Genomic DNA, 24,603 nt, shown 5'->3' with positions numbered 1-24,603 from the left:
CGCGAAGCTGGCTTATTCCCACCATTATGGGTGCTGTGTGCAGGGTCTTCATTGGGGCTGCGCTGGAGCAGAAGGTAAGTTGTCCTATACCTGGAAAGCTGACATTGCAATTGCTAGGAGCAACACTCCGCGATCCGTAGGCCAATGAGCTGCACAAATTCTTGCCTGAAGGGGCCGGCTCCCCAATGGATACGAGGTATCGAATGCCCAGATCCGCCAGGCAGATGAAAATCGATGTATGCGATCGGGCTCTTCCTCGTCGTTCTCAGTGCTGCGTGCTCTCGCCAGGGATACTAGATCAATGCTAAATTCACGGAATCCGCACCCCTGGTCACGGCTTAGGAGTCTCATTCGGTGTGCCGCGACATCAAAATTCCTTGACCTGCGCCTGAGTTTGTTGGCGCCGTCGTTTGCTCTGGGCTTATCAAGCCGCACTCTCCTATGTCGGCCTTTTGTCAACCAATCTATGGTCATCACAGTTTGCTACTGCATCGCAATAGGAAGGGGAGGCACAACTGCTTAAGAGGCGAAATTGTTACGCAAACGTGTCTCAAGATTCGCGCGGCCCTCGGCTGCCAATCCTTTGCCATCGTGTACCACGTTTCAGACCGAAGATGGGCGTGCTGATCCTGCGCTTGAGTGGCGAGCGAAAAGTTGAATTGCTGTGAGAAAACCCCCTGCCTTGCTTCGCAGCTAGAATATAAGGGTAGTTACGGATCGATGGTCGCACCTTGAGTCGGCAGGGTCAGGTCGTTAAAGAACTGGGCGTAAAAGTCTGGCTCCTGTTGGGGATGATTACTTGAGAAATTGAACTCTAAGTTGCCACCGAGGTCTGGAACATAGGCTGGCATGCCTGGGGTGGGCGTTGGCGCGCCATTGAAATTATTGAAAATGTCGGCTCTGACCATGTTTGTACCGTGGTGGATAGATCCCACTTGATTGAATGGCGTGATTGCAGGTGCGTTGTCCCTATTCTGGTAGAGCCGATCGGTAGCTGCGTTAGTCGACAGTGAGCCATAATCAACGACAGAGTACAAATAATCGATGTCCGATTCGCTCAGATGCACAACTTCGCAAGTTATATCGATCAGGGACTTATAGTCTGTGACCTTGAGCATAAACTTATCCAAAGTTACAACCTAGTGAAGAAGTCAGCTTTTCCAACCGAAGCTGGATATATCATATGTTCTCACCATTTTTGCTGCATTTGGCCAGTACAGGGAATGCTGCTCCAGGAACACAACGTTCGCGCTCAAGGCCGAGCGAGCCTGCTGACGAGTTGTTTCATCATCGGAATATTGGTAGAGGGCATTGATTGATGCTGCAACGAGAGAAGAGTAGCCATAGAAGGATGCAGCAGCTTTGTACCCAGACTGCCTAGCAAAGGCCAAGGTATGGGTCAATTCTTGAGCATGTTCATAGCCCGATTTTGTGGCGGTGTTGAAGAAGCTCGAAAACCTCGGACTCGAACCTCGTATGTGACGCCTTAGGAGAAACGGATGCTGAAGAAGACATTGGCAGAGATGAAAGACTACATATGAAAACAAAAAAGGCTCTGAAGCAGAGCGGTTAAGATCGAGATCTCTTCCAAGAGTGGTGAGTATTGTGTTTGAAATAGGTTTCCAGGTTTCAAAGTATGCACCGAAGCCGTGTAACTTGGACGCGAGGATAGCATACTCAGAGGCGTGGTCCCAAGGCGGTTTTGCATCAAGACCACTCCCTAGCTGGAAGGCATAAGTGGCTATTTGGCTGACAGTGGAAACAAGAATCGTTGTTTTGGCGAATGGCTCAAGTTCGCCCAGATCGCAATCCGGAGTACTGAAGAAAGCTTGCAGGGTTGGAGCGTGCCTAAGATTTCCGGGACTGGAGGGAGATTCCTCACCAGGCAACCGAAGCAGGCATGTGTGATCCTGGAATATAGGAGGCCTCACTCGTCCACAGGTCCCCATTTTATCCAATAGGTAAATCGACCAGAAAGTTCTTCGGCGTTCTTCTTGGACAACCAGTGGCAACGTAGGATCTGGATCAGCCATCATATGCAGCGCTTGGGCGATGGTTGCAGAAAGTCCAATTTTGATCCAAGCGCCCCGATGTTTGCACTCTGAAATTTGTTAGAACTTGGGAGTGAGGTTAAGGTTAGCCGTTTACCTGTGAAATCATATATGGCTAGGAGAGTAAGAGCCTGGACCATGCGATAGTCTGGACCTTCCTCGTTGCCAAAGCATTGTGCCATAGCAGCGCTCCATGCCATGTCAGCATAGTGTTGTGCTTGCCCAGGATTGGCATGAATGTTGGATTGTATCGAGAATCGAAACGCGATGGCGAATAATGCATATTGAACTGCGGTGGGAAGTAGCCCAGCACGGAACTGCTGCCGAAGGTGGTCTTCGTTGAAGAATGAGTAAGGTTGATCATGGAAAAATTGAAAGTAATTGTTGATCATGGTTTCTGGATCTGGAAGGGCTGATAGAGAAGGAATGCTTGACATTGGTAAGCGCACCGCCCCAAACAACAATTATCCTGAGCACCTACAACGCTGATGGAGCAAGCTGGGATTCTGCTGGATCATAGGCCTGCGGATTGTTTTCTACAGATGACGTCCGGCCGAGATAGTCAGATTCGATCGCCCCAACGGGCGGCGAACTGGACTTCGGTGAGTAGGGACCTGATTTTGAGTAAGTATGGGAGAACCCTCACGATTCGGTTTGCATTGTCGCTAGTGAAAGACGCTCCTCAAGGACCGCTAGCCTAGCAAGTAAGAATTCCTATGCGACAAACTGTCAGTACAAAAGAAAGAGTTATAGGAGCCGTATGGCGTACATATTCTTGTTCTCTCCCTACTTCGGCGCGATCGAGCGCCACTGACACAGAAGCTGAAGAGTCTGAATCTGGATATCGACACTGCTGGCCTAGACGAGCGCAGAACCGGCAAACCGGCTTTTCTCCATAGCATCTGACTTTCTTGCGCCTGGAAGCGGTTAATATTCGTAGATGAGACCGATTGCTCATCAGAGCCTTTGGACCTCACGCACCTGCAATTAAAGCACGCTCGATGACCCCTGGTGCCAAAGACATACGTGACTGATTGCGGAGACATTGGTCAGCGCGGCCTCTTCGCTCCAAATTCGCCCTCTGAAGAAAACCATGAATGCCGTCATGAGAACCTCGTGAGAATGGAGTGCAAAGAGCTAGATTATCCAAAGCAGCTAGGTGATCTGATGTGGTTCCCGAGCGGCATCCCGATCAAGTCCCTCTTTAACTACCCCGCGGGTTGGCTTGACTGCCAAGTTAAACTCTAGACTGGGGCCAGAGGGCCGGGCGCCGACTTAACTAATAGGAACTGTACGGAATACGTAGCCTTTTGGCGGAGGTTAATCGGGCTTTGAATAAGATCTGATCCCCTGAGACATCCGGACTTCTGCTGAGCATTCCGGGGCAGGCTGGGGTAAGGCCAGGGGCGGGGCTTGAATCAAAGGTCTCCTGCTCCACGAGAACAATTCCATGGACAGCACGGAGACTTTTGCCGGCTATCGCAATCTATATCTTTGCATCGCAAAATCTCTTATGGGAAATCCCTGACTACTATCACATGGGCTGACTAAGCTTCGCGTAATGTATACCAGGTTTCGTCGGACGGAGGACAACTGCTCATCCCAGCTGGGATAAGCCCCCTCAATACCAGGTGTCGGAATCATATAATAGATATGGTAACTATCTCATGCAAGTGGCGAGACTCTGACTCTGCGGGCAGAGGAGTCTATAGCGCGCTTCCAAAGCCTTGAGTGCCAAAAAAATCTTGCCTCTGCCTTTAGTAACCGTAAGAAAATGGATGTCTTCTTACTGCTTGACGCAGTGAAATGCAGATGCTACAGTCCGAAGGCGGCTAAACAAAGTCACCTGTCTTCTCGCCATCGATTGTGTTCCACCAAGACCATCTCTTTACATAACCATGTACGAAGCTCATCCTCGCACTTGGGACTTCGATTGGTGAAGGAGAAAGCAATGGCGACCGTTTGAGGACACAGCAGAAAGCGTCTGAGACGGATCAACTACTGCTGAAGGAAGCACAGAGCCATCTGCGGTGGCATTATGGAAAAAGCTACTAGCCCTATGCAATTCTCTCGCCGAGCACCTATATCTATATGCCTTCATAACGACGCAGGTGCAAGGCCCAGGACGCCATTCCATGGTTGTCGAGAATTATGCCGGTCACTATTTCCCATAACACTTGTACCTGTCTGTTACAGATTGGCTCCAGCCTGTCTGAAGGCCGTCTAGCAAAGAGGGCATCGATACGCACGAAAGTTCCCGTCCCGACAAGAAGAAGCTTCCCTCACACCACCTGCAAGCCCTTCGGCGCGAAGCGGCTTTGCATCAGTCTTTGCGATTACTATTGGCTAGCTCCAAAAAGGAGAATGCTTCGAATGATCCTTCGAGCAACCAGTACTCGTATCATAAGGCTAGAAAACGAACCTCCACCCCAGTTGCCTTGCAGGCCACGCGCTGATTCCAACTACCGATTGCAGGAGGATTCCCTCCAACGGTCGTAAAGAAATGGTTGAGCAACAGGTCTAGAACCTCTGCCATGGCTCTAAAAGCTTGGCACACCCTTCGCCAGCCTTGCCGTTCTCTGCCACCGGAAATGTGGGAATTATTCGTGGCGAACAACAGCATCCATGACACCCATTAATATACATCTGCATATTCCATAGGGCAGCGGTCCCATTATTCGGGTGTTGACTCTCGCATCATCGGACACTCTCCAAGCTGGGAGGAGAAAGGGTCCATAGCCCAGACGGCGCTGTACTTAGCATACTGTTTGATGCATGGTGCAGATGGGCTGGTGGCCAAAGCAGCTGGCAGCAAGTCTGGCTGCTGGCTGGCAAAGGTACTCATATCCCTTTGAGCAACTGGCTCCAAATGCATTTCACATGTCACATTGCACATTGTGGTACAGCCCTGGGTGAGATAAGCAACACATTTAGTGATGCCAGTGGTCCGCGGTTGACAACGGGCGAATGCTCTGGTCAATGAGTGTTTTCTTACAGGCTTATGCCATGTTGATGCTGATATCATACATTGTAGCTAGTAGACGACTTGTGCGGAGCACTCAGGCTCAATGCTCCACACGTTGTGGTTGAAACGCTGGCCTGATGCAAAAATCGAGTCCACAACCCACACTCCAACTCCTCGCTCTGCGAAAACTCAATCATTCAACCTTTGAACGCCAAACATGCTCCAAAGGCATGGGATGCAACGTTAAGAAGGCTTCATAAACCGAATGATCCAAAAGACTCGCTTTTCGGTAGCTTTCTACCTTTCTCATATAGCCACTTATAATTTACACCAGGTACCAGCTGAGGACTCCTAGTTCCTGGTGTCGGTGAGCCCGGGTCTAGACTATCTCTCCTCGAACTCTCACGTAGGCTTTGGGATCTGCCGAGACCGGTTCCTGTACTGAGCCCAAAGGACTGTGTGCTGGCGCTGAAGTCAATATCTGGAGCTTTCTGAGATGACTGATTGACAGCTTTATGAAACAATGGACTTGCAGTCGGAGATGGTGAAAATGGCGACCCAGACGCGCGCCGAGTTGAATGTGGAGTTTGCGAGAAACCGAGCGTGTGTCGAGATGCAGAGAAAGGTGAGTCTGAATAGGTTGCGGACACACTCCGGCGATCGGTGGTTAGACCGCCATTAGATGTACCAGAAAACGAGCCTGATGAACGTCGGTACTTGGGAGGGGTGATATAATGGACATCAGAAGCCACTGATGCTGGTGTTGATTGAATAGAGGGATTGAGGCCCAGCAACGCCCGTTGTGAAGGTGTCAATGGAATGTCCGAGATGTCGTCTTGTTTTGAGATATACGGAATCGCTGGGCGGAGGGAACGAATGATTCTGGCGCAAAAGTTGAGACGCAGCAGGACGAGTACAATTCCCATATAAGGGTGATACCAGGAGGCAATCGAGCTGTCGAACAAGTAGAGGAGCACGACATCGCTAGCATTGATTGTGAGTCAAGGTATACCTCGAGCGGATCATTCAATAAATACCTTACGCGGACAATGTAACTGAGCCAGAAGGATAAAAGTAGAGCCGTTAGATTGAGCAGTGCATTCCAACTGCGCTTGGGTGTGAGCTTCGTAGCGGCTTGTCTTGCGATGATCTCCGATGTCTTAGGATGCCTAAACCTGCCTGGGGAAGGGTTGGGCGCTGTAGGACCAACAAGGTCAGTTGCTTTCTTGGAGTCCCTCGCGCTGGGCGTCTGCGGCAAGATCTGGCGATCAGTGTTGGTGGAAAGCGACGTTACAGTGGACGACATCTCGCCAGGCTGCGCAAAGCAAAAGAACTAGGCTTCTCCATTAGCCACAGTGAGGACACTGTCAGAAGGAAGATCTTACCTGGAGGAGTGTGACGGAAAATACGTACCTTTGGAAGCTCAGCCTAGGCTTCGTAAGAGCAAGTCGAGATTTGCGGCGGCTGCTTTAATCCATCGCAGGGGGGGTGGCGGATTGAAGTCAAGATGGATGAATCGTCAGGGCTCACGGGCTTTGTTGACACGAACCACAGCCAGATCTTGGCACCGCGTAGTCACGTGATTCTAGGCCTCGTCAGTAGGATTTGTGACAGACAGGACGTGACATGTCTGATGTTTATTTTAGCGTCAAATAGTCCGTTATTTGTTCTAAAATGGCAGCGATTTGTCACTTGTAGTCTTGTTTAAGTGTAGTCATGTGATGCACGAAGATATCCATATTAAAGTACTTTACTGGTAAATACTAGTATAAAATAACCTATGTAGCGCTATGCCTCTAGTATCTAGCGCCATGGTAAGCTTCTAGTAAAAGCAGCTAGTAGCATGACGTCTGTCAGATATCCTCTGCCCTGCAGTTATTGCCATTTGACTGTCATTTGACTGTCATTTTATTAAAGTGACGGACAAACTCGAATCCTGCTCCTAAGCCTCGTCCTACCAAGTCAGTGTCTCAAACAGAGCGACACCCTCAAGCTTCTCATTGATGAATAGCCCACTGCAAATCCTCAAGACTCCCTCTCATCCAAAAAAATAAAATCATAAGCCTGCTTGCCCCGGTGTTCATCGAGCAATGGCATCCACATGAAGGACTTCAATACATCCTGTAGTCCTTTCCACGTCTTCACTTCACACACGCCGACTTGTTCTCGCAAGGACTCTTCCAGCCACATTTCATCTGAGATATCAAACAGCGAATTTGCTGCAGTCATCAAGAGCCAAACCATCAACTGCGGGGACACTCTATCAATTACATTAGAATCCAGAAGGTGGTTCCGATAAGCGGCAGCAAGGTCATAGTATGGCGTCTTGATGTCGTGCCACTGCAGAAACACATGATGAGAAAAGGTCAATAGACCAAGCCTAACAACTTCGTCGAGTGAACCGGTAGTGAATTCCATTTGTAGGAGGCGATATATCACCGCAGCCATCGTTTCACGGATGATTTCTGGGTCAATTAGGCCCTGAGTTTGCGTCCCAAGGTTTACCAGTAAGCAGAATCTCCTCATGACTCTCCAAGCCGTTGATAGCTCGTTATCCATGGACCCAATCAGCCTAATATTGTCTTGGAAACCCAGGTTGTCGCCGGAATCTGGGAGCAGCTTTTCTGGATATTTGGGCATGGGTTCCGATGGCTGACGGAAAAACAATGGGTCCGCCGCATTAAGCAGTGCGATGCTCAGGTCAATTCTGTGAACTGTAAATAAATAGCGACAGCTCATGGATCCCTGTCTTTATTTACCTTGCCATCTCTCTCAAAAGCCTGGGATCTTCAATGGCATCCATCCCTCCCCTTATACTCACTATTTTGTGAAGGCCATCCATATGGGTTTTGGATGCCTGCTGGTCCCTATCGAAAAGTGCGATACTGGCCAATTTCAGGACGATACTGATAGTAGAGTCCGAGATCTTGGTGGTATCGTCCTCGCTCAAGAGTCTCTCACGGAGGAGCTTCAGCCCCTTCTGTAAATGAAGCATCGCTGGCGGGTTGGGCTCATTTACTTTTCCTCGCAGGATCTTGTCGATGAATCCTTCCACAGCAAAGGCTGTTATATGGAGTGCAGCGGAGTCCAAAACCATTGGGTAGAGTGACTCTGAGGTATCAGCGTGGAAACCAATCCCTACCAATAAGGGAAAGATGACACTCATTGCGATTTCAGAGACTAGGGCCCGATCAAGTCAGCTAAATCCAACATCGAATACATGAACTACCCACATTTCATCATATTCATAAGCACTCTCGGTTCTACCGAGTCTCGAAACTCGGCATAGGGCAAGTCCAAGCCAATTCGGCCGGGTAGTAGTGGCACACCCGCTGTGATAACATCCACCAGCTTGATGGGCGTCTCCTGGTGGTGCTTCCTGCTGATGGCGGAGCCGCTTGTCCGCTGGCCCATTTTGGCCCGAATCTTTTTCTGTTTCTTCCCTTGCATCACATGGCTTCTGATTAGCTTCCTTGTTGTTTGGTCGACCTTTTCGCCATTCGAGGACACGATAAAAAGCATCCTGGTTGACGAGCGAAAAGGCTCACTAGACTGATCCGCTACTGTCATCCTCAAGCTTGGCTACTGAAGATTGTTTTCTAGACTCGGTTGAGGTATCGGGTCAAAGAACTTAAGGCCGAAAAGTCCAGTTTGGTGGCCCATAAGGCCCACCAGACGAGTTGACGTCTTGTGTCTACGAGCAGGTACGTAGCCTTCATCGAAAGATTGATCGGGCTAATTGATTCCGACTGCCAAGACACCCTTTGTTTACCACTTCGGGAATAGTGGGGACAAGGGTTCAGCCTCTTACAGGTTCGCAGTGTCTCTCCTTGAAATAGGTCCTGCGAGTATTGATTTCTATAAGATGTCGCTTGTGGTGTGCAAGATGTCTCCTTCAGATCTCATCCACATATCTAGAGCAAAGCACTTCCGAGAAACATGGCTGCACCACGGAAAACAGTCTTGATAACGGGTTGTTCAGCAGGTGGCATTGGCGGAGGGCTGGCGGAAGCATTCCTCGAGAAAGGGTATTTCGTCTTTGCGGGCCTACGAACCCCATCAAAGGCGTCTCAAATCTTATCGCAATCAAAAAACGTCAAAATCCTAACGCTTGATGTCTTGTCCTCGGAGTCCATTGCATCTGCGGTTGAGTCCGTGAGCAAAGAAACCGCGGGCAAACTCGATATTCTTGTCAACAACAGTGGTGCAGGCATCCTTGCACCAGCGCTGGACACTTCGATCAAAGAGGGCAAGGCGTTGTTCGACCTCAACTTCTGGGCGCCGGTAGCCATGGTCCAAGCTTTTGCTCCTCTTCTGGTCAAGGCTAAGGGTTGCATCGTGAACAATACGTCCGCCAATTCTCAAGTACCCATGCCATTCATGAGTGAGATCCCAGTTCCCATTCTGGACATACTGACTCACACTGGGATTAGGTATGTACAACGCCTCCAAGGGTGCCCTCGCCATGGCCAGCGAGACCTGGCGTCTCGAGCTGCAACCGCTTGGAGTTCGAGTGATGACCCTCGTGACTCTCGGTGTCAAGACCAATTCTTTCGCTAACGCACCGCAGCATGAAATCCCTGAGACTTCAAATTACTATGACATCCGGGATTTCATCCACGGCCTCTCGGACGGTCGGCTCCAAGCTAGTGGTGTAACGACAAAAAGGTTCGCGACCCAGGTGGTACATCAGGTTGACAAGGGTGCGTCTGGAACAGTCTGGGCTGGTGGTAATTCTTCCCTGGTTTCGTTCACATGGTGGATATTACCGCAGTCTCTTCGTGTAAGGTTATTCCAATATCTTTTCTAAAACGGCAGGCTAATTGAGCTCGCAGGACATGATGGTACAAAGTATCATCCCTATTCGTGCAGAGATGGCCAAGGTTTCTCAAAAGAAGAAAGTCTGAGTGATGGCGAGCTCGCTGAGGCCTCAGCTGGAGCACTTGTCATTTGATGGGGATGGACACCGGGGCGGCCCGCATTGCTGGGGGGATGTTCTGCCCGTGTTGCTAGCCAATGCCATCGTGATGGGGGTTGTTTTGCTTCCTTTTAGAATGAGAATCGACTCAGCGATTCTAGGCAGAAAGTTGCAACTAGAGCCATGCGCTAAGGACAGAGTATTCTCGTTTTGTGACAACCAGCATTTTGCATCATTTTGGTCGCAGTCATAAGAAGCTACACGAGCACGCAGAATTATGGCAATATCTCAACTGATAGAACACTAGATAGTCTGAAGATGCTATATAAGATAGTTCGATAATTTACGGACGGAAAAATGCTTGATTATCTGTGAACAGGATAATTGCCTGGACGGACCACCAGTTTGAACTAGTGTTGACGTTCAATGTTCGGCTTTTCCGACACGAAGCGGTGGCTGTCCAGATTGTTGCCTTCGAATAGATAGGGCTAGTGTCCAACGACCAACATGTGAGATCTGACACGCAGAATCTGGGCACAATGTTGTGAAGTTTCGTGGATCTGGAGTCGGTGCCGTTCAAACAGCCACATTGGCCATATTAGCTGCAAAAGCGGCAAGTCGAAAGGTGTCTGCTGAATCTACCGGTTTGCTTCAACATCCTTCGTGACCTCCTCACTATGCTCAATATCGGAAACTTTGTCGATGCTTTCTTTCTGCACGGTAGGTAGCATTTTTCTTGTCACTCGTGTGCGTGGAATGCGGTATTTGGCATCGTGGTTGTAGCCACTGTCGAAGTGTTAGCCATTCACGATTCGCGCTCCTGAGTTGTTCATAAGGACATACAAGATCAGATCCATCTGTTCGATAGTGACTCCCTTTGTTTCTGGGAGGAAGAAGAAGGCCCATGTACTGGCGATCAACATCCATGTCGCAAAGAAGAACCAAGTCCCGAAACCAAAAGATGCAAAGATATATGGTAACGCTTTCGTGATGATAAACTGGACCGCCCTGAAACAAAAGTTAAACCTTCGTCGTCATAGATGGTTTTTGGTCAAGTACTGACCATTGCACAAGAGCAGCATATGTGCCTGTGATATTCCGGAGCGCACCCGGGAAGATCTCTGCTGACACAATCCATGGGATGCCATTCAGGCCGAAAGACCAGCTGTCGTGGCAAGTCAGTATTTCTTCCCTGTGACGATTCTATGCAGACAACTCACAAGACTGAATAGATCATGATCATTGAAATGGCAGCCTTTCCACCTGCAGCAGTAGATGCGGAAAGTTCACTTCCAGCAGCCAGGATGGTAGCCGGGTGCCCGACCTTCACATATGCTCCAACAAACCATAGACACAGGGAGCATGCTATTGAGGAAATAATGACCGGTCGTCGACGGCCGACCATATCAATCAATGCGACATAGTAGATGATGGATGCAACAGCTGGAACTTCTTTTTAGCCGCTCAATCCGGAGAGTTTCCCTGAAATGCTCACCTTTCACTAGCCCGTATATTCCGGTATAAAGCGCGACATCTGTCACTCCCAATGACCCAAACAGAGTTGGCGAATAGTAGTTAATTGCTAGATGATCCATCAGTCTCGTGACTAGTGGGCGACAATAGAGGTGCACGTACCAGCAGCTCCTGATAGATTTTGGAGAGCAAAGGCACAGAAGACGAGGCCGACTCGATTGCGCATGCCCTTCTTCGAAAACTCGTGCATCGCACCACGGAAATACCCATAAAGGCCACCTCCAAATTTTGCTGCAATGACAGCCTCGCCATCGAGACGCTCTTTCATCGTAGCTAGCTCTTCTTTGATGTCTGTAATTGGGAAATTAGTATGCATCGCTGCCCAAAGCTGGATCTGAAGCTCACATGGGTGGTCAGATGGCACCTTCCTCAGCTCCTCCAAAGCTTTATGGGCCTGCTCAACCTTCCCCTTTCGCATCAACCAAAGGGGGCTCTCATGTAGGAGAAATCCGCAAACAAATAGTGGAATTGCAGGAATCAACTGAACCGCCATCGGAACCCGCCAACTTGCTGAGCTGGTGAGCGACATATGAGCGTTCACCCCGAAATTTATCCAGAAGCCGACCAATGATCCCATCTGATACGTAACCTCGAACAATCCGGTGAGAATGCCTCTAATTGAGGAGATGGAGACCTCAGCGATGTATGATGGTACAGTCGCAGTGATTGCTCCACAACCAAGTCCCGTAAGAACACGTCCAGCATCTATAGATTTGGTCAGAAATTTGATTGTCATAATAGCGGAGAACATACAGATATAAGACAGTTGGTCGTTGGCAGCGGTCATGATAACAGCTCCGATGATGAAGACCAAGACATTCAGTTGAAGAGCCCATTTCCGACCCACTGCTTCTGTCACTGGAAGACAGAAAAGAGCGCCAAAAAAGGCCCCTGCTTGGAAAGCAGACGTGATATTGCTCGATATGCTCTTTGCCTCCGACTTCTGAATGTGGAAATCCGCCACGAAGCTCTTACGGGCGATCGTTGTTCCGATGAAGGCAGAGTCATATCCGAAGCTAGTTTCATGTCAATCATTGCTGCAGTTAATCTTGCACACTGTACTCACAGCAGTGCACCGAATGCGATCACACTAGCTTCGAAGTATAGGCGACTGTTGTATACCTCCTTCGGGGTCGGGCGATCTTCAACGGCGCGAAACCCACCCATCATAGATATCGAGGGGTAATATCTTGGTCAATTGGAAGAAAAAAATGGAGGTTTCTGGGGTACTGCTGGTTCCATCACATTCTGGGGAACAGGAACGACTTTATAGATATTAAGTTTGTAATGGATGTAATGCCTGGGGATTTCCCTGTCGCTTCCACCTAACTAGGCAATAGCGATGTCATCTGCGTAGCTTCTCCTCGATTCGAGGCTGGCACTTAAGCGGAGGCTCTGTATGGTTCCAAAGGATGGGACTAGAACTCGAAGTAACCACACATAACTCCCGTCGAAATTAATTAGTTGCGGGGTACGCCTTCGCACCCGGTGGAAGGCCGATCGCTGCGACTGGTTACCGATGGGAATGGGACGTGGACCGGGCATTCCAGCGGTCGGCCGATATTAATCCTAGCTTGAGAGTACTTTTCGACAATTTTTTTCCTCGTGAGGGGTTTAAGAATACTCTATAACCGCTACCCATCGGTAGATAATTGGGTCGCCATTCCTTCTTTTGAGATAAGTACATCAATGCTCAGTGGAGCCTTCACTAAACTGTGCCACTATCTGGAACTCAGAGCACAAATGTTGCGCTCTTGGCTATGAAACTTACCAATTTGTAGGCATACGAATGCACATGTCTTACTGGTCAGATGCTGTGGCGATACATTGCCTAAGAAGAAGCATTAAAAAATGTATTCTGCTTGGCATCAGAATGATCCCAGCAAGTCGCGTAGGACTGAGAGAAGCAAGAATGGATGTTTAACTTGCAGGTAAGTACCGAGGCCTCTGATCGCATAATCAAGCTGAGATGGGTTTACCATAGGCGTCGGCGTGTACGGTGTAATCAGCAACGGCCACAATGTGCCCACTGCCACCGTCTACGGCTGGATTGCACTTGGAGCACCGCCTCCAGTGCTAGCCCTCGCTCAAACAGCGACAACCCAGCGAGCCCCGTGCATAACAAACAGATGTCCAGTTCGACACCATCGACGACCTTAGGTGTGGAGCGACTGGAAGATATGCCTAGTTTAATTAGTATTCCAGCTTCCCCAGTACTTGCTAGCAGTAACGGCAACATGGGACCTGCCGACCTTTTTGATTATGCAAGCTTCTTATGGGACGATCCAAATCCGCTTTCCTTGCCAGACTTCTCGGTTGGCCCTCGAAATTTACCCGGAGTGTCAAATAGCCTCGAGATCGACTCCAGAGCATTCGTTTCCAGTGCCTTTGGAAAACCATTACAATTACCAGATGCCGGCCAATTAATTGATCACTTCAAACAATCTGATCCACCGCCTATACTTGCACCCATTGAGACTCCAGCTAGATGGAGTTTCATGCGAAATCATCTTGTATCTATGGCCAATACATCTCAAATGGTCCATCAAGCCATCCTAGCATTCTCATCTCTGCAAATACAACGTCAAACCGATCGGCTTGAGTCTGACTTCAGCTCTTACTACACTCGATGCCAGGAGGAGATCACCAAATGCCTGATTGAACATGATGGCGAGGTCGAGATTGTTGGTGCGAGGGTGCAACACGTTCTTGCGGCACTATTCCTTCTCAGCTATATAGACGTGAGTACAACTTGCTGCTATGGTTTTCAATACTGTTTATTAATTGTGTTTTAGCTTGTGGCGAACAGAACAAACTTTGCACATGTCAATCTTCGGAAAGCCTTTATGATTGTCTCCAATTCGGAACAGGAGACTTGGGACTTTGCAGGTAATCTCACGACCACCCTTTTTTTAAACAACAAAAAGCTCACTGATACTTAGAAAAGAGAATAGTGGTCTGGATCCGACTAGTTGATGCGCGTGCAGTGTCAGCTGGTGGGGAGGGCCTTTTCCTCAGAGAAGAAGATGAAAACCATGAAACGAGCCGCAGCATGTCGCCCGTGGAGAGGGACGCAGAGAACGTTCTCTTCGATATCCTTTCTCAGCCACCACTTAGGTTTTTCCAGAAAACCCAGTCATTTATGGGCCGGATCAGCAAGATTGATCTGTGGCATCGCAGTCGCGGTACGGTGTCAGATGAGACAGAAGTAATGGCAATTGCGGCCAAAATACAAATTGATAACCAAAAGTTATACCGGCACAGGCACCCCTTCATGGATCTTGCAGTCAACGGAAAGCTTGAGGGACCTTTACTGGCAAGCAGTTTGGCAGAGCGAATTACGATGATTTCACGATTGGCTTTGGCTAACCATCATGCCACCTTCATCCACCTCCACCGAGTGGCATATCGTCATTTGCCACGGACTGTGGAGGTGACTAACGCCATGAGCATGATACGAAAACTTACTCGCGACATGCTGGACGCACAAGGACCTAATGACTCGCTTCCAGTCAATATGCTATGGCCTTTGTTGATGTGGGGGTCCGAAGAGGAAAACCCCGAGGAACGGGTGTGGGTCTTGTCTGCCATACGTGGGATTTCCAAATCGATCAGCAACGCAGGTCTTACCGCCGATGTCCTTCAGAATGTCTGGAAAAAGCAGGATGAAATCGGACAGAGGGCCGATATCCGGACAGTAATGCACGCTACGTTCGATTCGTGCTTTGCCATTGTGTAAAAACCAATCTACAATCTAGTGCTGCTCCGGCTCATGAGCAAGTCTTCTTCATCAGATCACTCTCAATATGGCCGCATAGGTGCATCTTCTCCACCAGCCATGCTTTCTTCTTCTCATCTTTGAACTTCGGGTACGGCCTTCGGCAGTGCGAGGAATCCTCTGAGTAGCCTCTCATGCTGGCCACAACCCATTTGGTGCCGTTTATCCCTGCTGTTCCAAATCCAATTTCGCATTTTGAAATCTCGATCTGAAGCGTGTTTGCCTCCTTCACCTTCCCTGCCATCCATAGATCATACATTTCTATACATGCCTGAAGAGAAAGTTAGCAAGACTATCGACGTCGTTGGAGAATGGTTCACCTTAGGATACAGATTTGCCAATCCTGTGATGCAACCTGCGCCTCCGACACCAAGAGCTGGTACCAGCCAGTCACTCTGTCCAGCTAATGTGCGGAATTCTCCGTTCTCCTGTCCATCTTGGAATGCACCAAATTTGGCAGCAACTCTCGCGACCTTGGCAATACCTCCGCAAGTCAACTTCACGGCCACGATATTCGGATGCTGCCCAAGCACATCCAGCATTTCGCTGTTGACATCCAACCCGCTGACAACGCCAGGAAAGTTGTAGATAACGATAGGAATGGGAGATTTGTCGGCAACCTCCAGGAAAAATTCGCTTATCGCCGAGTCGTCCAATGCAAAGTGGAAGTAGCTTGGGACCAGGACCAATGCATAATCTGCTCCTGCTGCTGCGGCTGCCACGGTATCCTCAATCACGGCACGAGTGCAGCCACCGTTGCAACCAACCGTTACAGGCAGATCAGGTTTCCCTGAAGAACGGGCGGTCTGACGCGTTCGACGAACAAGCTCGAATTTTTCATCTGCTGAAAGAGCTGCAGCTGTATATCGTCAGCCCTGAAGTTCATGGGATTTCTTGATTTGAGGCTGTCTCACCCTCGCCGTTCGTGCCAGCAATTACAACTGGAAGAGACTATTAGAAAACAATGGTAAGAGTGTTCTTTGTACCACCTACTTCCGTGCAGACCAGACTCAATCAGGAATTTTAGGTGGCTGTCCTGCAGGCTCCAATCAACCGTCTGTGAATCGTCGCCTTTGAACCAGGTGAGAGATGGGACGTGAATTCCAGGTGGGAATGCCCGAGTAGACGGCCGAGAGTCGGGCGCAAGAGACCCCATCGTTGAATCGTTTTTATTAGAGTTCAGAAGTGTTTCTAGAATTGCAGATAATGAAAATAACCTACGCCTTCAGGTGGGAAAGGACTTTTGAAGTCGATAAACGCCAGAGTAAAAGCTGTTACGGTTCTTGTAGTGGTCTATTGCCCCCCAGAGATCCAGACTTTCTTTCCCAAAGCGACCCAATCGCTGCTGCAAGGCTGTGGCAGCTTTTGGCAGTCCCGGGAAGGTCGGCGCTATCGGCTACTGAATCGCTTCCGCCAAAAGCAGTAATAGCGATTGCCGTTAGTATCAACGCGGCCTTGCCAAACAGAAAGCATGCAGCAAGCACAAAACCCGGCAATGGGGCAGATATCTTGAGCCGCGGAGAATCAGGGTACATACTGATGGCATGGTGCACTTCTACATCATGTCGGCAGTCCACAATGAAGTACCTAAGTGCTCGTACTTACGAAGCTGGTCCCTATGACTGTATTCGTCGCAAATGCCTCAGCAGGTCCAGCCCTCTGGCACCATGACAAGGGCCATGGTGGTTGTCTGTCCCTGGACAATGCACTGATACTTGCAGCAGCCTGGCTAAGCACCTCTCGCATCCCTCAAATATGATTCGAGACCTGGCAACAACGATCCCAACGTTCCATGGACGGACCATCGAAGATCGGCTTATTAGAAGACAGCGGACCAATCATCGGCCTAATTCCACTGGAAGAGTTAATACGAGTATGAATTCGACCAGAACACTGCTCCGATTTCGTATTCATTGCTCGCTTTCGCCTTGTTTTCGAAACACGGGTATCCGGTACGAGGGGTCAGCCACATTGCTTTCTTATGACGTTTCATGATATATTTTCATGGATCGCAACTCGCCACTACCAGAATGTCGGTACTGTGCATGGCTGAATAGTCTTACAGATTATGTACATTGCCTTATACAATCGCCGGAACATATGCATGACCAGTAGATGACTGTGAGCGAGATAATGAGCGACGGGCCCGAGCAAGAGAGAGAGAGATAAAGAAGTTGTTTGGCCGCCAAAATCCTTAGAAGGGATTTTCGCCCACTTACCAGGTGAAAAGACGAGATTCCGCAGAGCTATGCACAATATTGATCGCGCTCGCTTGGTTTTCGCGACCATACCCTTCGAGTGAGTTGATTTTCACATTCTCGAGGGTCGGGCCAAAGCAGGGCAGGCAGGATTCTTTACGCGCTGCACCGTACGGAGTACTTCGGGGGCTGGACTAGAATCACCAGAGGCCCCACAGCCTCAATAGTGGTAATTAGCCTTTTCCGGCCTGAATTTTTTGCCTTTGTTAAGGGTCCCAGGCGCCAATCTTCAGCGGGTGGGCAGTACCAAGGGCGCTAAACCTGGGCTGAATAGGTGGTTAGAGAAGGCAAGATTAAGTGGCAACATCCGCGACAATTACAAGCAGGCGAGATGCCATAGCATTGTAGTCCACTTTTAGGCGTGTACTCGTTCGGGATACTCAGTGTGAGCTGCTCAGGTCTCGCTCTCTAGAGTTGAAAATGAGTCTGTGCTTTGGCCCAGGAGGAAATCCACCCTGTGGTAACGATAGTGAGCTCACTATTAGAACGATGGAACCACCGTCTATCCGCCTTGCTATCACTCCTGGACTTCGGGTATTGGCACTGGGCTGTTGGTGCCTCCATTGCGCTTACCGAAAACAAATTATACCTCTCAATTGATGTTTTCACCAACATCAACAAAAAGAACATGCATAAGGAGCGGATAGCTCTACAGATGCCAACCCTAGAAATACTCCAATCATAGCAAACACTCTCCATTGTTTTCAGCACATCGGTATGCGTACCCAGATATGAAACGCGCCTTCAACGCGGGGGACAGGGGACAGTCGGTTTATGGGCTCCTCCAAACATTCTCTTACGCCTTGGCTGGCCTGATACACGCCTCCTTAGCCGTGTATGGATAGGGCCTTTGATATGACTGGTCTTTCCCCTCCCTTGGCGTTTTCAACCCCTATTGCCCACGACTGATATCTTCCTGGTAACCAGCGATACTCCGTACATTTGATCGACCGGTGTTAGGGACGATCTCGACCGTTCGGTGGTACCGTTGTCACTTTTCGGTTTAGCGATTATGCGGGAATTACGTCCGGCTAGACTTCCCCATCCTCGTTCGCTTCTCAGCTGAGGTTGCTTCCCCTTGCACTGACAAAGCAACCGAACGTCCATGTGGACCATTCGGTAGCCCCTTCCAGGCGATTAAATTCCTTTTCCACGCAACGCACATGGTCTTGGCCGCAGCCTTGTGTTAGAGATTGTACGGTCAAGAGCCTGGGCACATGCTTGGCCAACGCTTTTCTGTCCAAATCTGTCCACTACAACCTCATCATCAGGTTATGATTGCGGCCAGCACCCACTTAGAGCAAACTATCACGTAACGAGTGGCTAGGGTTGCCAGATGTTCAACGCTCGACTTCTCCAATATCGTATTCTCGATGGGTACGGAGTACCCTACTGCTGCGGTTTAAGGGGACCCAATATATACTTTAGTAGGTTGGCACCGATGGAAATGATCTCCTCTTCAAAGCCTACCACATTCACAGATCATCCTTTCTCCATCCGAGCTGGACTCTTTTGCTAGAGTGCTGGTCACTTGAAGCCTTCCTTGATAGCGTTTCCCTGAGTTGCCCATTTCTCGATACCCCTTCTGTATTGTTCTTCTGTCATTAGCGTTGCATTGTACAAGGAAAAGTAACTATCAACATGTCTGAAAGATCCTGCCCAGTCAGTGGGCATAAGGGCGGCCCTCATTCAGTGTGTGCGGCTGGAGGCCAAAGAACTGGACCACGTGGTTGTGCCTTTGCCGCCTACCAGATGACCTCTCAATCACATTATTCACCAGAAGGAGTATGTTGCATCATGGCAATCTTCTTCTTTGGTATACCGCTAATCAGTATAGACACCACTGGATGGCAAGACGGTTGATGACTTGGTGGCACAAGAACGAAAGACCATCACAGAGCTGCTTATACCCGAACCACCCCCACGATCTGTTACTAATGGACTTGCCAACGCCGACCATCTCAATCCTACAGACCTCGATGTTCTTGCCTCTGCCCTGGGGGCACCTGCTCGACAAGTCCTCAACCGAGCTATGGAGCTTGGCCCACGCACTGGCTGGCGGGATGGATATCTTTCCAGTACTCACGGCTTTTGTCCTCCAGATCCATCGGCCGCACCAGCTGCACTCGCAATGTCCCCAGGAAGGGTATGGTCTGATCTTTGTGAACGTATGCCCGCAGTGGTAGCGAGGGGAAAGATGCGTGAATCAATTCTCCAAATTCCACTCGTCTATGGGACGGCGGACGTGATCCCGGACGCTGCCTTGTGGGCTGCAACAGTCTGCCTCGGTATACTTGCCAGCGTCTACAGATATGAGGAACGAAACGATGGCCATGAAGGCATCAGTGTGTCTGCTCCACCAGGGACTTTTCGAAATATTGCGGGAGAAGCGGATGAAGAGGAGGAGACAAAGGGAATCCCAAGAAATATTGCAATCCCCCTGCGGCAGATATGCACGAGGATGGGTCGTATCTTGCCTCACCTGACGCAATACGATGTGTCTGTCTACAACTTTAAGCTTCGCGACCCAACGAGTATCAATCCTTATGTCGCACGCTGTGAAAATATGGATTTAAGATGGCCGGTAAGATATCCTCCGGCCCTCATCCACCTAGTTGATGCCTAATCATAAACAATAGGTCTTTAACGATCGTGGTGAAGCAATGTTTCTATTGTGCATGGCTGAAACCCATGGCTGTTTTGTGAATGGTGTTGAGACCATGACGAGATGCCAGGAAAGAGTGATGCTCAGGGACAAGGAAGGGTTGCTCCGAGAGCTTATCCAACTCAAAACAATTGTTGACAGATTTGCACATGTCTTCCACAAAATCAGCGTCAACCCTCACTCCGGAGAAAATTTTGCAAATCCAGTCGAGGTAAGATTTCAATTAAGGCTTGACGTTTCACGCCAATTTTTTTGGGCTAACGAAATCATCTAGTGGGGTCAAAGATATGCCAAATTTTCGGCGCCCCTATCGAAAAGAGTTCCTGCTCTCTCTGGTTTGGCCTTGCCTGTGTTCTTGCTTATGGATGCTTTCATCGGTCGAACGAAATATGATACATTCTTAGGTAAAGAAGCGTTGCATCTTCGTGCTTGGCTGCCTCTCAACATCCGTGCCTTCATTGCATCAATCGAGTATCATTATCAGGTCCCCGCATTTGTCAAGGAGTCTGGCGATCCCAGATTGATGGGTGTCATGGAAGGTATCTTGGAAGCTTATATCTCAGAGAAAGGTTGGATGGGCACACATCGGTAAATATCAAAGTCACAGACCCTTTGCTTTATTCATACTAATTGCTTCTGCAGATACAAGGTCTATGGCTTCCTTGAAGTTGTGGCAAAGACTGGCCGGAGTGAGACGAATGGTAATGCTGGCGCTGGAGATAATGCTGGACGCCCTTGGGAAGAGGTCCACAAAAGTCTTTCCGACTCAATGAGAGAACGACTTGAACCGTTCCGCGGTAAGGTAGATTTACAGCCTCAACAACTTCGGGGGTCTTTTGAGGAATGCAGATTCAAAGCGCGCATCCTCTCTCGTTCTTCCATCGACAATGACCCATCTCGATCAACGGGCATGGTAACCTTTGGCCTCGAGGACACCGGAATCACCTTCCAACCTGGAGATCGTCTTGCCATTATGCCTGTCAACAGCTGGACGGAGGTGAACAAAGTTACTGCAGCTCTTGGACTGGACGAGTTCCTGAACAAGCCCGTGCCGGTTGCAAATATACCCGATTGGAATCGCTTCGCCAAACATCTGAAAGCGGTCAACAAGTCAGACGGACCAGCTTCAGTTACCGTTCAAGATATCCTGAGACGAGGACACCTTGCGCCTCTCACCAAAGATCTCATCATGGCTTTCCATATCGCCCTACGTGCTTCTTCATCAACTTTAGTGAAAGTGCTGGGCTCAGACATGTGGCCTGTGCAAGGCACTATCGGAGACGTGCTCCAACTTGCAGTATCTGACGTCTCTCCGGCTGTATGGGACAAGGCATTTGACCTCAATGACTTGTCATGGCTCCCAAAGTTGATTCCTGTTGAGACACCACGGACATACAGTATTTCGAACTATTCAAATGAGTTGCTTCCAAGCACGGTCGACCTCACTGTCGCCCGAAGCGAATACAAAGTAGCCAAGGTCCTGGACATGGGCCTCTCCCTGAATCAAAGGTACGGTGTTAGCAGCGGGTGTCTCAACCCTGACCCAGCATATTCAGAAGAGATGTTTGACGACGAAGAATATCTCATTGGTGTTTGTCGTCCCCTCAATTTTGAGCTCCCTTCGACAATGACAGGACCTATTGCAATGTTTGCTGGCGGATCTGGAATTGCGCCATTCCGCTCATTTTGGCAATCCAGGGCTCAGACAAGTGTTGGGAGGAACATCTTATTCCTCGGCGTGCAATCACGCGACCGCTTCTCATACGAGCATGAACTCCGCGACTTTGTCCACAGTGGCCAGATAGAACTACATACAGCCTTCTCCAGAGACAGCAATGGCCTAGTCTACGATCCGATGTCCCGAGATTTGGTCGAAAAGCAAATGGGTCCACGATACCTAGACGCGGCAATTATCGAACAGGGACGAACCGTCTGTGACATTGTCGTCTCGAAAAGCCAGGGAGGGCTTGGAGGCCATCTTTACATCTGCGGATCCCTGGCGATGTATGAGACGATCATGTCTGGCATTCGCCAAGCGATATATCAGAATTGGGCTTCGACCAAGGAAACCGCAGATAGCTTAGTTGCAAAAGCTTTCGCAGAGAGACGGTTCATGCTTGATATTTTCATGACACCAAAGCCCGTCAGCTATTCTACGCCACGGATACCGATCTCGAAGCTGTCAATGAACACCGGGCATCGCAAAGGGTCCAGAATGTGGATTGGAGTACACGGCGGTGTGTACGATATCACCGACTTTTTGCCCATGCATCCGGGTGGTACTCTGATCGCACAGGCGAGTGGTGGTCTCGACGCCTCGAAAACTTTTGACGATGTGGCCCACACGTCAAATCCCGAGGTCACGAGCTTGTTATCAAAGTACTTCATCGGTCATTTGGCAGCCAAGCCTGAATTCCGGTCCAGTGACATCAGCGGTCTCTATGATCTATGGTATCAATACCTCCGCAATTGTGTCGAAAGTCTTACCACCTTGTATTTCGAGGTCAACTACATTCAACAAGACGCTCGAACGTGGTTCCAGGGTGACCTCTTTAACATGGGTGGTGTTCGCAAGTTCTACCAATTCCAATCAAGACTGATGCAGAATGGCTTCTCTACACTGTTCGGAGCTAAACTCCAGGAGCTATACCTCAAGCTAACTTTCGCACTTGTGAGCTCTGGAACTCCGGAGACTCGAGTTTCCGATGTCATCGGCATCATTACTCGGGCTCAAGCCTCGCCCGATTCTGCCACAGCAGCAAATGAAATCGCACAAATTGGCCAATTTGTCTGTAATAGCCAGAATGCTCAATTCCAGGAAAACGGCATTCTGAGATATTCCCAAGCCGTGACTGAACTGGACGTCCGATTTCTTGAAGAGATCCGTGAGGATATTTGCCTTGGAATGGACGCATTCAACGTGGTCGAGTCCATGGATTCTGGATCGGGTGCCGATAAACAACGGCTGGTCAGTATCAGTAGCTATCTACTTTCCGTGCTGGAACGTGTCGCACAACGTCTTGAGACGTTCTACTCAAGACTTGCGAGGGAGTCTATCTACCGACCAGAGATTGAAAAGAATCCGGCCAGGACGAGATGGAATGTCTTGCGTCGCAAGATCAAGGATGGATCCTTCTTTATCTTGACTCAAGGAACGGCTTTTACTGGATCTAAAGCCGCCTCCAAACCGTTCCGTGCCATCAAGCATGCTGAGCAGGATATCATCTTCGCCCAAGTTGTATCGCAAGCAAAGAACGCGCTTGTTGGTCATGCTCAAACAACTCGAGCAGCTTCTGCAAGGTCTGAAGCCGACTCAAATTCAGGCAGACGTACGCTAGCTCACTCACATACAGCAAGAGCGGTCCCGAGCTCAAAAGCCCCGTCGTCATACGAGATGCATGAATCACACAGCGCGCTTCAATCCATGTCCAAATTCATGGATTCGAATGTACAGTCAATCAAACGACTCAGTCAATTGCCGTCGAATCTCAGCTTCTCTCATATAATGGCCGCTTACGGAACCAACCCTGCTCGTGATCAACCCCCCATTCCACCTATTCCAGACATTGATGAGAGCATCTCCAAGACTGCGCTACATCGTCGAGATGATTCTCTTGTTTCACGGCGCCTGCCTGCAAACTCTTCTCCATCCACTAGGGATCCTTCCAGGAACAGAGGCCCATCACCGGGAGCCAGTGGCCAAAGACTTGTGCGACGTGGTACCAACAGCTCAATCTCAAGTGCTAGTGGCCTACCGATGAACCCGGCTCCTAGCGCGCAGAGCCACATGTCATTCGTTGGACGACCAGGTCTATTATCACGCTCTCCCTCGGTCTCGTCAAACTCCGCGATGCTCTTGCCGTTGGAGCTCGCCAGCCGATCCCGATCTCAGTCTCGAACACGGTCAGACTTCGATGCTAGGAATCCTCATCGACAAATTGGAGGGACGAGCAGCTCTGATTCCGGGATTGGTGCGCCTGGCCCAGCCATAAAGCCAGGGTTGGCACGACGAAAGACATCGGGGTCCTCCCCCAAAAACAGAACGGCAAACCAGCCACCCACTTCTTACAGTCCACTGTCGCAAGGCTCTCCTGTGCGCGAGGGCGACGGATCTCCACACGCACAATCCTCGCTATTGAACGAGCAGCTGCTGACCAAAATGCATCAGCAGAACGACATGCTGTTAAGGGCTCAGGCAAAACCTCTCTCACCTGCGTCACCACAGTCCGGTGAGGGTGCCGATGGCGGTGGGCTTCGAGCTCTGAGATTGGCACCTGCTCATGCTCTCAACGGAAGGAACCTGGAGACTGCATATCCAGGTGGTCAGGACTCATTTGCTCCTACTGCCACGGCGGGCACGAATAGGTTCCGGATCCCGCTTCTACCTTTGGATGTTCGATGATACAATTGATGATGGATGGGTCATAAAAAGTCG

The 24,603-nt window shown here is 49.6% G+C and overlaps 8 protein-coding genes across 8 annotated transcripts; 3 read left to right on the top strand and 5 right to left on the bottom strand.

Moving 5' to 3' along the window:
* Positions 1 to 710: 710 nt before the first annotated feature.
* On the bottom strand, positions 711 to 2,443 carry A1O9_12383 (uncharacterized protein; the record flags this gene model as incomplete). The annotated part of the gene is made up of 3 exons (XM_013398602.1): positions 711 to 1,139; positions 1,194 to 2,101; positions 2,149 to 2,443. The coding sequence occupies 3 exons, from the start codon at positions 2,441 to 2,443 to the stop codon at positions 711 to 713; spliced, it is 1,632 nt and encodes a 543-aa protein (XP_013254056.1).
* A 2,827-nt stretch (positions 2,444 to 5,270) lies between these two features.
* A1O9_12382 (uncharacterized protein) lies at positions 5,271 to 6,322 on the bottom strand (the record flags this gene model as incomplete). The annotated part of the gene is made up of 2 exons (XM_013398601.1): positions 5,271 to 6,000; positions 6,054 to 6,322. 2 exons carry the CDS (start codon positions 6,320 to 6,322, stop codon positions 5,271 to 5,273), a joined length of 999 nt encoding a protein of 332 aa, XP_013254055.1.
* A 719-nt stretch (positions 6,323 to 7,041) lies between these two features.
* A1O9_12381 (uncharacterized protein) lies at positions 7,042 to 8,538 on the bottom strand (the record flags this gene model as incomplete). Its single annotated transcript, XM_013398600.1, has 3 exons — positions 7,042 to 7,723; positions 7,776 to 8,196; positions 8,250 to 8,538. The coding sequence occupies 3 exons, from the start codon at positions 8,536 to 8,538 to the stop codon at positions 7,042 to 7,044; spliced, it is 1,392 nt and encodes a 463-aa protein (XP_013254054.1).
* A 417-nt stretch (positions 8,539 to 8,955) lies between these two features.
* Positions 8,956 to 9,826, top strand: A1O9_12380 (uncharacterized protein; the record flags this gene model as incomplete). The annotated part of the gene is made up of 2 exons (XM_013398599.1): positions 8,956 to 9,400; positions 9,450 to 9,826. The coding sequence occupies 2 exons, from the start codon at positions 8,956 to 8,958 to the stop codon at positions 9,824 to 9,826; spliced, it is 822 nt and encodes a 273-aa protein (XP_013254053.1).
* Positions 9,827 to 10,572: 746 nt separating this feature from the next.
* A1O9_12379 (uncharacterized protein) lies at positions 10,573 to 12,634 on the bottom strand (the record flags this gene model as incomplete). The annotated part of the gene is made up of 9 exons (XM_013398598.1): positions 10,573 to 10,720; positions 10,778 to 10,942; positions 10,998 to 11,099; positions 11,155 to 11,377; positions 11,430 to 11,516; positions 11,570 to 11,758; positions 11,813 to 12,172; positions 12,221 to 12,483; positions 12,534 to 12,634. The coding sequence occupies 9 exons, from the start codon at positions 12,632 to 12,634 to the stop codon at positions 10,573 to 10,575; spliced, it is 1,638 nt and encodes a 545-aa protein (XP_013254052.1).
* A 1,070-nt stretch (positions 12,635 to 13,704) lies between these two features.
* A1O9_12378 (uncharacterized protein) lies at positions 13,705 to 15,206 on the top strand (the record flags this gene model as incomplete). Its single annotated transcript, XM_013398597.1, has 3 exons — positions 13,705 to 14,208; positions 14,263 to 14,356; positions 14,410 to 15,206. 3 exons carry the CDS (start codon positions 13,705 to 13,707, stop codon positions 15,204 to 15,206), a joined length of 1,395 nt encoding a protein of 464 aa, XP_013254051.1.
* A 31-nt stretch (positions 15,207 to 15,237) lies between these two features.
* On the bottom strand, positions 15,238 to 16,401 carry A1O9_12377 (uncharacterized protein; the record flags this gene model as incomplete). Its single annotated transcript, XM_013398596.1, has 4 exons — positions 15,238 to 15,516; positions 15,566 to 16,104; positions 16,160 to 16,186; positions 16,239 to 16,401. The coding sequence occupies 4 exons, from the start codon at positions 16,399 to 16,401 to the stop codon at positions 15,238 to 15,240; spliced, it is 1,008 nt and encodes a 335-aa protein (XP_013254050.1).
* A 2,743-nt stretch (positions 16,402 to 19,144) lies between these two features.
* On the top strand, positions 19,145 to 24,570 carry A1O9_12376 (uncharacterized protein; the record flags this gene model as incomplete). The annotated part of the gene is made up of 5 exons (XM_013398595.1): positions 19,145 to 19,288; positions 19,341 to 20,087; positions 20,143 to 20,379; positions 20,443 to 20,756; positions 20,811 to 24,570. 5 exons carry the CDS (start codon positions 19,145 to 19,147, stop codon positions 24,568 to 24,570), a joined length of 5,202 nt encoding a protein of 1,733 aa, XP_013254049.1.
* Positions 24,571 to 24,603: the final 33 nt, after the last annotated feature.

The sequence above is a fragment of the Exophiala aquamarina genome, assembly GCF_000709125.1.
Source record: "Exophiala aquamarina CBS 119918 chromosome Unknown aczIA-supercont1.23, whole genome shotgun sequence".
NCBI lineage: Eukaryota > Fungi > Ascomycota > Eurotiomycetes > Chaetothyriales > Herpotrichiellaceae > Exophiala > Exophiala aquamarina.
The sequence above is the reverse complement of the archived record's forward strand: the minus strand, read 5'-3'. Positions and strand labels throughout refer to the sequence as shown.